Consider the following 12,097-nt stretch of genomic DNA (forward strand, 5'->3'; position numbering starts at 1 on the left):
ATTCATTTATGGGCAGTAGATGTTGCACCGCCTGACGCCTGAAAAAAAAAAAAAAAAAAAAAATGTGATTGACGCTTTTACAGCAAAGGCCTTGGCTTGCCGCTTGAGTATCCCTGTGGTGTGTGTTTGTGTGCCGGAACCAATACACTGTAACCAATGCCCTGTAAATAACTGTTAGTCACTTTGGATTCAAGCGTCAGCTAAGTGTAATGTAATGTAATGTAATGTAATGTAATGTGTAATATAATGCAGGACTCGCCGTTCTACCTGAACTATGAGGTGGACCTGAAGGAGGCGGCGCTGGGGGAGGGTAGCTTCTCCATCTGCAGGCAGTGCATACACAAGAAGACACGCCAGTCCTACGCCGTCAAGATCGTCAGCAAGAGGTGAAGGACTGAACGAGTGAATGAACAAATGAATGAATGTCTGGTGGACAGTAACACACGCACCGTTAACGAACAAGCGAACAGATGAACATACAACAAACTCAGACGATTATATAAGTTCCTTGGCGGAGGTGATGAATGAATGAATGAATGAATGAATGAATGAATGATTCATTGAAGGAGGCCGCACCTTGCATAGCAGTGTTTTTATTGCAATAAAATAAAAACACTGCTATGCAAGGTGCGGCCTCCTTCTTGAAACATTGAAATCAACATTTGGGTCAGCACCCCTTTTTTTCAGCACCTTTATTTAAAAAAATTAAGAGTGACGCCTGCCACAAGTGGGAAATTCATTGATGACCAAACAATAAGGCTGGTGGAGTTTGATTGCAATACAGCATGGGACAGATTTCAAAATTACCGGTAGTCATGAAACATGTAAGACCAAACGGTTAACACCAGGTAGGTCAACTGCCAGGTAAAGCCAGTTGGTGAGCGACAAAGAAGCACAGAGAGCGTTCTGGTCAGGCTTGCAGGACCAGTTTTTGATGCCGCTAACAAGTCCAGCTTCGCCCATTCTGAGGGAGTGGTGCAAATAAGCTACATTTTCTGTGGCTGAACCAATTTTTAGTTTTAAGTTTTTTCTTGGTGATGGTATAGTTCAAAATGTAGCAATTGTCATGTTTATTTTTTATGTTCTGGAACAAGCGCTTGCTGGAGAATAAACAGGCAAAAATATTTATTGGGGGAAAACATCTGATTAAATCAATAACAGTTTTTGTTGTTTCTTTTGTGTTTGTTCAGGATGGAGGCTCAGACGCAGAAGGAGATTGCGGCCCTGAAGTTGTGTGATGGCCATCCAAACATAGTCAAGCTGCACGAGATTTACCACGACCAGGTGCTTCCAAGCTTCTCTTCACCACTGCTCCTCATCTTCTCTCTTTTTTTCTCCTCCTCATCCTCCCGCCATTGTGCTCAATAAAAACACACATTTATTACGTTTTAAAAAAAAACACAGGATGTCAAGGCGCTCTTCTAACATAAAAGGCCTTTAATGCTAGTTCAAACCCATTTAAACCCCTTTAATGCAAAGGCTAGTTCCAATTATTATTAATAATTAAATCATCTGTGGCATCCTGCAGTTTTTTTTATTTTTATCTATGTCTCGACCAAAGAGCACCTTCAAACCACCACCTGTTTTACTACTTGAACGCTGCAGCCCTCCAGTCCTCTTTTTCTCCACACATTTATTAACACATTCACTACCAAGTTGCGTAAAAATACGTTTTGCCTCCCGTGCATTGGCTCCCGAACCATAAAATTACGTTTTTACGTTTTTTTTCTGAATCTACACATTCTAATGCACATTCTGTGTGATTTTCGTAATAATGTGATGAACAGAACTGACATAGATCATGAAAACACCTACAAAGTCAAAACTCCTACAAAGTCAGGATCTGGATATTTCATCATCTGTGCATTTTATTACACAGTATTTGAGTTTTATTATAGCGAATCAAACCACTTCCTGATCACGTCACGTCACGTCTCCATTTACTTCCTAGAGCATCAAAACATGTCCTGCTAGCTAGCCTGTTCCTAAACATATGATGGAAGGATAAGGAGTTTTGCTGCCATCAAGATAGGTGTAAAATGGAAGGTTGTAATGAAAAACAGCAGGAAGTAACCTAATTTTGGGTGAGTACTTTGGCACGCCTACTTTTATCTACAGAACGAAAACTGCCAGCCAAGTGACATTAGCTAGCTAGCATTTCAGATGATGTGGCTCTGAACAATAGCCTGACCAGGTGATTTTTGCATCGAAATAGTTTACTTGGAAGCTACTGGAGTTGTTCTTCGGGTGTGAAAATGCATTTAGACCCGCAATTTAAACTCAGAGAGTCAGAGCGCACCCGTGACAAAAAAGTTCGAATGTTGAAAATCGCTATTTTTACCTAAACCAGTGCTCGCTTAAAGTGAAATAACTTCGGAATGGAATAAGCTAGAAACAAACCATAAAAATATACAGACAGCTGAGTTGTTGGGCTTTCGAACAAGCCCTGACATGTGTCTGTGGGTTGAAGACAAAATATTCGGTGGCTGTTCAAAAAATGACAAAAAATGATGAAATTGGCTGGGAGTCTACAGCTAAATTCCAAAAAACGGCTGATATTGAATGTGTTAAATGTTGGTAAAACCTTCATAAATTCTTTCTTAATCACTTGGTAGCTATTATTTATTTAACATTTCTCATCACTCAATCACTAATCAGTGTTGTCTACAAGTGCTAATCAGGAAGTAGGTATTCACAGCACACAACACATTTAATGAAGTTCCTCCTCATCACCACTCCTGCCTTCTGTTCTTCCCACCATTGCGTTCAATAATAAGGCCCTCGATAAGCTTGCTGCAGGATACGTGTGCGCGGGCACGATTCGTGCATGAAGACGTTAACATGTGTAGTAATTTCGCGCACGCTAGATACTGCAGCCCAGGGAAGCAGACAGGGGGAGGAGGGGACAAAGGGGACATTTGTCCCAGTCCCAAGGACAGAGGGGGCTCAGAAATGGGTTCCCATTACATCGTATGTATTGAGTAGGGGGCCCATTCACATGACTTTGTCCTGGACCCAGCCAAAGCTGCCAGCAGCCCTGCGATATCTTCAAACTTGCTGGGAGCGATCGTAAGAAAGACTGCACAATTCCATGTGAGTGCTTCTGTTGAAAACGACGATGGCTGCAACTTTTCAAGAGCGTCTCATTGAGCTTGTCCGAAATTACGAACATTTGCAATTATACCTCCAAGGTGCACTTTGAAAAACTCCTTTTGAAGCGTTAATTAAGTGTTGATAAGATGTTCATAAACCCTTTCATAGCCCCATAATGCATGCCGTCGCCGTTCCACCAGTGAAACGCTGTAATAGCCATTGAACAGTTAACTACCATAGTACTACACTACTATGACATAACACAGGGCTAATGGACTACAAATTGGTCATTGCAATGCCATGCTGGTAACAACAAATTCATCACGTGTCTCAACGGGTTAATCACTCGTTAGCCACTGCATCTTTTAAAAATTCTCATCACTTAATTATTAGGGCCCGACCCATATGTTTTTTTTCAGGACCGATACCGATACCGATATTTATGCAAATGGGAGGCCGATAACCGATATGTGAAACCGATGTATAGAAGTATTGTTCATAATAAAATGTAATGAAATATAAATTATTATTATTATATACACACGTATATTTAGTTATAATATTGAACTCTCATAGACTCGAAGTGGGGAGAGCAGAATAGAAGATGCATTCAGAACGAAACGGCTGCAAAATTGGTTGCGAAAGTTATACAACTTATCGGTGGAAATTTATTGAAAGTATGGCCGATACCGATATCCTAAAAATGCTAAATATCGGCCCGATATATCGGTGGGGCCGATATATCGGTCGGGCCCTATTAATTATTAATATGAGTCTGTTAATGTTTTGCGTGTGGTGATAGCCTCTAGGCTACTTCCCTCCTCTTCATCATCCTCCCCTCCTCTCCATCCTTTCTTCCTCATCCTCCCCCGCCGCGGTGTTCTAGTTCACGCTATTCTTTCTTCTGCCTGCCGGTGTGTCTATAAAGGGTCCATGCTATATGTCGGTGGGTGGAATAGACGACTCCCTAGACACTCATTACTCTCTTGCCTGGGAGGCTGCTGCTTTTTAACGCTTCGACACATTTGAAAGTGTCGCATTTCAAAACCCAGTGAGTCAGCAGCGCAAGGTATGGGTTTTTTTTTTTTTTTAGGTCCATAAATCTTTGCCCGTATAGGAAGGTATTTTAGAACTCGATGCCTTTTAGGCTTGTCGTTTTTTTTTGTTCTTTTTTAAACTTCCAGCGAATTTTGCTGGAGTGCAGGCTAGGACTAGTAAAAGCGTTACTCACGCACACACATGCACATGCACATCCACACACACACACACACTTACACATACACATAAACACACACACACACATACACATACACATGTGCAGGCCAGGGCTGTCTTTAAAGCGTTACTCAGTATCTTTGGAGCACGCATGCACAGACGAGAGCACGTGCGCGCGTGCGCACATACGCACACGCACACGCACACACACACACACACACACACACACACACACACACACACACACACACACACACACACACACACACACACACACACACACACACACACACACACAGAGACACAGAGACACAGAGCATGCTTGCATATACCCACAGACACACACATACATATACACACATGCACAACCACATACCCACACAGAAATGCATGGGCATTTACATACACACACACACACACACACACACACACACACACACACACACACACACACACACACACACACACACACACACACACACACACACACACACACACACACTTAGACAGAGTTGCCACAGGCTTATACTTGTGTACCAATCTGGGGTGCAGTCAGGGAGATCAAACCCTTTCTCCTCTTTGCGCTGGCCCAGATTCGCAATTATTTATTTATCCGCACGCTATGCCACACTACGCTAGCCTGCCTGCCGCACTGCCTCACCGCTTAATTGGCCTGCTAAGTGACATGGGTTTGTAGTCGTGATCAGACCTAGTGGAACGGAAGGAAGTTGAAAAGAGACTTGTTTTGGAAAGCAGAGCTTCGTCCGACCCTTCAAACCAAAAGAGGAAGGCATCTTTTGTGTGTGTGTGTGTGTGTGTGTGTGTGTGTGTGTGTGTGTGTGTGTGTGTGTGCGTGCGCGTGCGCGTGCGCGTGTGTGTGTGCGCGCGCCCGCGCGCATGTGGGTTGTATCACTAAAATAGTCATTTTAATCAATTTTATTTTACTCCATAACCATACATTTCTACATATGTTAAACAAAAATTGTACTTGACACATTTACCTGGGTGACGATCTAAATGGTATGGAGCGAGGCAATGAATATTACGTCTCATGATATGAGAGGAGGCTTTTACTGCTCAGACAGTAGAAGAATCAGACTCGTGACCCAGAGTTCCACCTTCATATGAAGGTTTTCGTTGCAAAACGACGTAGCCGACATTTTTTTTAAACTTTTGCTTTTTATTGGAAATTACCGTCCAAACGTCCTACCATCTATGTGTGAATTCTTGCCTTTTTTAAACCTATATAAAATGTATTTTGCATGCAATGCCCAATACAAAAATGCCAATTTCTCATGTTCCAAAATGGATATGTAATTTTGCGACGAAGTCTTTTCATTTCATTGTGTTGGTCATGTAATGGTTATTATTAGTGTGTCGGCACTGGTATCCCACTGGGAACACATGGCAGCAGGATGCTTGTTTTAACTTTTTTCCATTACTGTATGTTGGACCGAAGCCTGCGGCTGCTGCTGCTGCTGTGTGTGAATGTGTGTGTATGTTTGTGAGTGTGCTTGTGTGCTTGTGTGTGTGTGTGCGTGTGTGCGTGTGTGCGTGTGTGCGTGCGTGTGCGTGCGTGCGTGACTGTGTGTGATGGAGATAGTTTGAGGACAGACATAGTAGTTCTACACAAGCACATGCAGTGATGGTGTCAAGGGTGTGGTTTGTCTTCCTGTGTCTGTGTGGGTGCATAGCGCGTGTGTGGGCGTGTGTGTCTGTGCATATCTGTGTGTGTGCAGGCTTGGATACTGTGTGTGTGTGTGTGTGTGTGTGTGTGTGTGTGTGTGTGTGTGTGTGTGTGTGTGTGTGTGTGTGTGTGTGTGTGTGTGTGTGTGTGTGTGTGTGTGTGTGTGTGTGTGTGTGTGTCTCTATCAGTTTATGACTCTGTGTGCACGTGTACACGCATGTGCAGTGCATATACGTGCAAATACGCGAACAGACTTCCTTTTGTGTGTGCGTGCGTACGCACGTGTGTGTGTGTGTGTGTGTGTCCAGCTGCATACGTACTAGGGCTGCACAATTGAAAATGTATCGAAATCGCGATATCAAGAGTGGCGGTATGCATATTGCAAAAATGACTTAATTTTCGCTAACATGTAAAACATTGCTGTGCAGTCCAATCTCTAGCTGAATATCAAGAAATGCGCAATAAGTCTGCCATGACCAAACCCATGCCCCCCACACAGACCGACAAATTAGTGACATTAAGAAAAACACTGCTATATTTCTAAATATCGTTTCAATATCGTTATCAAGGTATTGCATGCTGTTATCGAGTATCGATTTTTTTTCCTGATATTGTGCAGCCCTAATACGTACCTGGTGTTGGAGCTGTTGCGTGGCGAGGAAGATGCTGTTGCATGTCCAGTGTGTGTGTGTGTGTGTGTGTGTGTGTGTGTGTGTGTGTGTGTGTGTGTGTGTGTGTGTGTGTGTGTGTGTGTGTGTGTGTGTGTGTGTGTGTGTGTGTGTGTGTGTGTGTGTGTGTGTGTGTGTGTGTGTGTGTGTGTGTGTGTGTGTGTGTGTTGACTGTGATTATTGCCTAGGCGTTCATGTCGTTAAGCCCGCTCTCTCGTTTCTCTCCTCCCTCCATCTCCCTCCATCTATTTAACTAATATTTTTCTTCCTTTTTTCTCTCTTACCCTCCCTCTGGCCTCACATGTAACTGTGTGTGTCTGTATCTGTGTGTGTCTGTATCTGTGTGTGTCTGTATGTGTGTGTGTGTGTCCAGCTGCATACGTACCTGGTGCTGGAGCACCTGCGTGGTGGTGAGCTGCTGGAGCGCATCCGAAGGAAGCAGCACTTCAGTGAGACGGAGGCCAGCCGCATCATGAGGCGCCTGGTGTCGGCCGTCAGCCACATGCATGACGTAGGGGTGGTGCACCGGGACCTCAAACCAGAGGTAGAGACACTCACATGCATACACACACTTGCATAACATAATGTTTTTCCATGCGTCATAGTTCAATTGACATTTCATGTAGACACCCAGCACGTCTATCAACTATTGGAAAGGAGTATTAATAATGTTTTATCCACTCTTCAACATGACGGGCATTTATTCAACACCACATTAGTCTCATTTTCATGACTGGCAATAAAAGGGTGAATTAAGCTCCGTGACACACCCAGGAGCCCTCCACGACCCACTTTTGGGTCCCGACCCACCAGTTAAGAAACATTGGTCTAGAGCATATTAACCTTTCCATGAAATTGAAAATAAAAATAAAGGTCAGCTACATAGTAGTCACAGTTGACTTTAAATTTTATAATAAATGTTAACCATCTGTCATGGAGATTAGTTATGCCTGTTCTGGAGCGAGAACAGGAGAGACAGACAGTGTGTTGTTATGGTGGTGTGACTGCTGTTCGTTAAATATTTAACCATCAGTAGGCAATGGGAAAAAGGGTTAGTCTGCTACTTCCCTCTCGATAACTTGGCTGAACTGATGGATAATTCAGTTAGGCAGCACTAGCCGAGCGCTCCGAGGAGCATTCACAACCGCACTCAAATATTGAAATCATAGATAGACAGCCCAGACTCTCATTCATAGCACCTCATTATTACATAAAACAATTACACAGAAGTACCCAATACCAGGTTGAAGCCAAACTTATTTTATTTATTTTCTTCCTATGTTTGACCTACTGTACAGGTACAGGTTGGAAGTGTTGTAATGGTCTCTTGTTCAAATAACAGAGAAACGGCCCGTTATTCCAAGTTGTGGCTATGAAAATGTATATTTTTTTTCGCCTGTCACAAGTTTAAGAGGCTCTGCAAAAAATTGTGAACATTATTTGATATAATGAAACTAGTTATTGGTGTTGCATTAAGCTCTTTTTTTTGTAAACAAATTTTTTTATGACGATAATCAGTTGAGATTGACAGGCAGCATCAAATCTTTGTTGCATCTGTTTAGGAATGGACATTGTCTAACATTAAATGGCTGTATGTCACCTTTTGTCCTTCCCCTGCTTGTTGCCATTTGATGGAGTATTGACGTTTTTGGTAGGATTGGGGGACTGAATATTTCATAGTCTGAATTTGAACATCCAATTATAGCAGTTAAATAAATTGCATGTCTGCACGGCTGTCAGGAATGGTAAATAAATAACTATCATGAACTGAAAATCTGCGAGTGGTTTGTTTACCCAATCAATGTCAAATACGTGATGGGACACTTGTAGCTCCTGTTTCTTTAACATACAGGTACGTACATGGCACATGCAAGGCTGCCAATACCAGGTCCTGTTTCTTATCTATGGATTCTTTCCATGATCCTAACTCCCATCCTCCCTTGTGCTTGTGACCTCCTGACGATGTTGCAAGATGTCATTGACGACATAAGTTTAATTCAATATCTTGCAGAAGCGCAATTCAAAGGCCATTTTCTCAAATGCAATCAGGATTTTGAATGGGGAAAAGTCCCCCAAAAGTTGTTGTCTGTAGGTCTCTGGCTAAGAATGAGTAATTAGGCCCTACTGTGGCTGTAACGGAAGTGTACTATGACTGGTTCGATTTCGGCCCATGTCTTTTTCCAGTTCTTCCCTGTCTCTCTCTCCCCACTCGTTTCCTGTCTCGCTTCACTGTACTATCAAAACATTTAAAAAGGCATGAAAAAGAATAAGTGAAGAGTTCAGATGCAAAACCCCCTAACTCCATTTCTGAAGACCTGCACTTTTATATTTTTAGAGAAACCTGTTGTTGGTTTGGTTTACATTCATGTACTTGATAATACATATTAATAGTTATATTACATGAATACAATTTAAAAAATGGCAATTTTGATAGCTTTGTATTAAATAAAAATGAATTAAGATTATTTTCTGAAATGGCACTTAGAGGGTTTTGCATATGAACTCTTCAAGTAATATAAGGTGCTGCTGTATGACTCTGTTTTGCATTGCTTGAGACAGGTTTCCACTATTGCTTGCGACTCTGCAGGTTATAGAGCTTCCAGCGTGCATGCATAGTAGGCGCTATAAAAAGACAGTTTGACATTCTCTTCTGACAATCTGTTTTGACGTAGGTTGACATTCTGTTCTGACATGTCAGAACCTAGATGAGGAATTGCTCATAGAGGCATAGTATTCTGGACAGTCATGATTTTTCAACTCACAGAAAATATATGTTTTTGTTCAGCAGACAGTCCAAAATAACAATACAAAGCTGTGGAAAAAATGTGTTTTGCATAATGACCCATGTAGCCCCTTAACACACACTGCTCTACCACTGGAACCTCTCTTAAGGGGTTGAATATGTTTTTTTTATGGAAACACCTGTCCCATTAAAACCCATTGTGCCTCCTCTTGTAGAACTTGCTGTTCACAGATGACGGCGAGCATTCTGAGATCAAGGTGATCGACTTTGGCTTTGCGCGGCTCAAGCCGCCAGATAACCAGCTGCTGAAGACGCCATGCTTCACGCTGCAGTACGCCGCCCCAGAGATCCTCACCTACGACGGCTACGACGAGTCCTGTGACCTCTGGAGCCTAGGGGTCATCCTGGTGAGTCATTTGGTGATATGACTTTGTGTGCGTTTGTGTATGTTTTGTTTTGTCTGTGTGTGATTTGTTGTGTTTTGTCTCTGTGGTGTGCAATAACCGTGTGTGTTTGTTTTGTTTTTTTGTGTGTATGATTTGTTTTTTTTGTTTTGTCTGTGTTTCGACTGTTTTGTTTTGTCTGTGTGCACGTTGTGTATATGTAGTTTTTCATTTGTGTATGTTTTGTCTGCATGTGTTCATGTTTGTCTTTGTGTATTTGATGCTGATTATAAAAGAAGCCTTTTGTTTTTAAGGAGAAAGTGGAGAAGTGTGGCTCGTCTTTTAGCAGATCTGCCACTTTACTTCAAGGTGCACTGTGAAATATTTTAGTAGTTTATCTCCAGAATTCATGTTGCCCATTCAGAAATGTTACCTTTTCCATGAATACTTACCACCAGCATCGCATTCTAAGTATTCCTTATGACTGAAAAAAATGACTTTTCATAAATGAAAGGGGTATCTTCTCCAAATCAAAAAGATTAAATTTGGCAATAGGCAGCAGAATTTCAATTAACATAGTTGCAATGAATACTCTGGCCACCATCCTAGACAGTGCACCTTTTAACTCAGTCAGGCTTACCACCAATCCATATAGGAGAAAGTCCCTTTGTTTCTGCTATGAGCTATAAGTCAAACGCTGATTAGCTAAGTGGCTTTACTGACCTCCTCTTTGCTGCTTGTCTGGCTTGGCCTTAAGCAGCTCAGTACAGGTGCAGACATGTCTGGCTATCGGTGATCGAAACCTTGCTCCCTATAATTTAAGTCTTTTGCAAGCAATGTGCAGATCCTTCCCCTCTTCTACATACGTGACTTTTTATTTGGCACCTGCTGATGCTTTTCTGTTGAATGTGCGTGCCATCCACTACTGTTTGACTACCAGGCGATGCCATAACTGGGGAATGCTGCTGCTGTCCACTTGCTGCCGTGCAATTTAAACATTTCTTTGGTATTGTTTTTTTACACGTTGTTGCAATTCATTTCAAACCTTAGTTTGAAATTGGTCGCAAATATTATGAAGCATTAATTGTGTGGTCTCCTGTTGAATGATATTTTATTGTCTATTAATTGTGCCTGTCGGCTGTAGCCTACAGGTTTATTGGCATACATTGTCTCATTATAGTGCAGGTCATCAAATCAAGATATTTATTATTTGAATCCTGATTGGACTGTTTTAAATGAAATCAAATGAAGTAAATTAATGTTCCACAAGTAGAACGACTGGTACAATGCAACATTGCAAGGTGCACCATGCTCACTTGCCAACCCACCTCCCACTCCCCCCAAGCAAAGTTGCCCTGCATGCAATTTTAATCTTCCATGACACGAATCCCTGGATGTGTGGTAAAATAAAAAAAAGGGTAAAAGGAAATGAGGTGGAAAGGAACCAGGGAGGAGAAAGGAAACAAAAAAGGAAGGGAGAGATAAATGGAAACGATGCACGGCGGCGCGGCGGAAGAATGACTTTCGTATGAGTATGCGAGGGCATACTCTACTACTACCGTACCACTGCCCTCTACACTTCCGCTCTAAATGTTTGATCAGCGTGTCTGGACTCATGTAAGAGCAGATGAAAGCTGCTGCTCTCTGGGACTGTCTGGAGGGGCACATGCACACACACACACACACACACACACACACACACACACACACACACACACACACACACACACACACACACACACACACACACACACACACACACACACACACACACACACACACACACACAGGTACAGGCTGTTGCACATCTACCAGATAAAACCGGTCTATTTGCACGGGAAATTCGTAAGTCAACTGGTGAGACATGAGACCTCCTCCGCTGCCAGTCAACCAGCTATAGCTGTGGATTGCGCAAATTCGGAGTCAGCAGAGCACACATTTCTCAATTTTTCTTTTTTTTCACGTTTTCGAAAGTGGGACTGTCCTTGTTTATGAAAATGACCAATGAAAATTGGGGTGTGTGGAGGGAGGAGTAGGTGGGTGGGGAGGTTGGGCTATGATTAAGATAATGTCTAGTAGAAGACTTGAAGAGGATACTTAATGCCTATGAGCAAGTCGTGGCTTCTGTATTTCTCTACAAACCACATCAGAGCCAGTCAGAGTACATAAGCGGTCAGAGAAATGTGCTGTTAATGGTTCCGATCATCTGAGCGAATTGTGGTGGGATATTTCTGGAGAAGCAAAACCCTCTGCCAATAATGTGTCATGGGCTCATATTTCAGTATGAAGTAACTTGCTGTATGTCTGT

At 42.5% G+C, this 12,097-nt stretch overlaps 1 protein-coding gene across 2 annotated transcripts in view; it reads left to right on the forward strand.

Annotated features, from left to right (window-relative positions):
- Positions 1-12,097, forward strand: part of rps6ka5 (ribosomal protein S6 kinase, polypeptide 5) — a 72,644-nt gene that overhangs the window by 34,286 nt on the left and 26,261 nt on the right. For both annotated transcript variants that reach the window (XM_063184591.1, XM_063184590.1), the window contains exons 11-14: positions 253-386; positions 1,191-1,284; positions 7,037-7,207; positions 9,622-9,813. In XM_063184591.1, coding sequence (XP_063040661.1) covers positions 253-386; positions 1,191-1,284; positions 7,037-7,207; positions 9,622-9,813 — 591 coding nt within the window. The remainder of the gene's footprint in view (positions 1-252; positions 387-1,190; positions 1,285-7,036; positions 7,208-9,621; positions 9,814-12,097) is intronic.

Source organism: Engraulis encrasicolus, chromosome 19 (assembly GCF_034702125.1).
Source record: "Engraulis encrasicolus isolate BLACKSEA-1 chromosome 19, IST_EnEncr_1.0, whole genome shotgun sequence".
Lineage (NCBI taxonomy): Eukaryota > Metazoa > Chordata > Actinopteri > Clupeiformes > Engraulidae > Engraulis > Engraulis encrasicolus.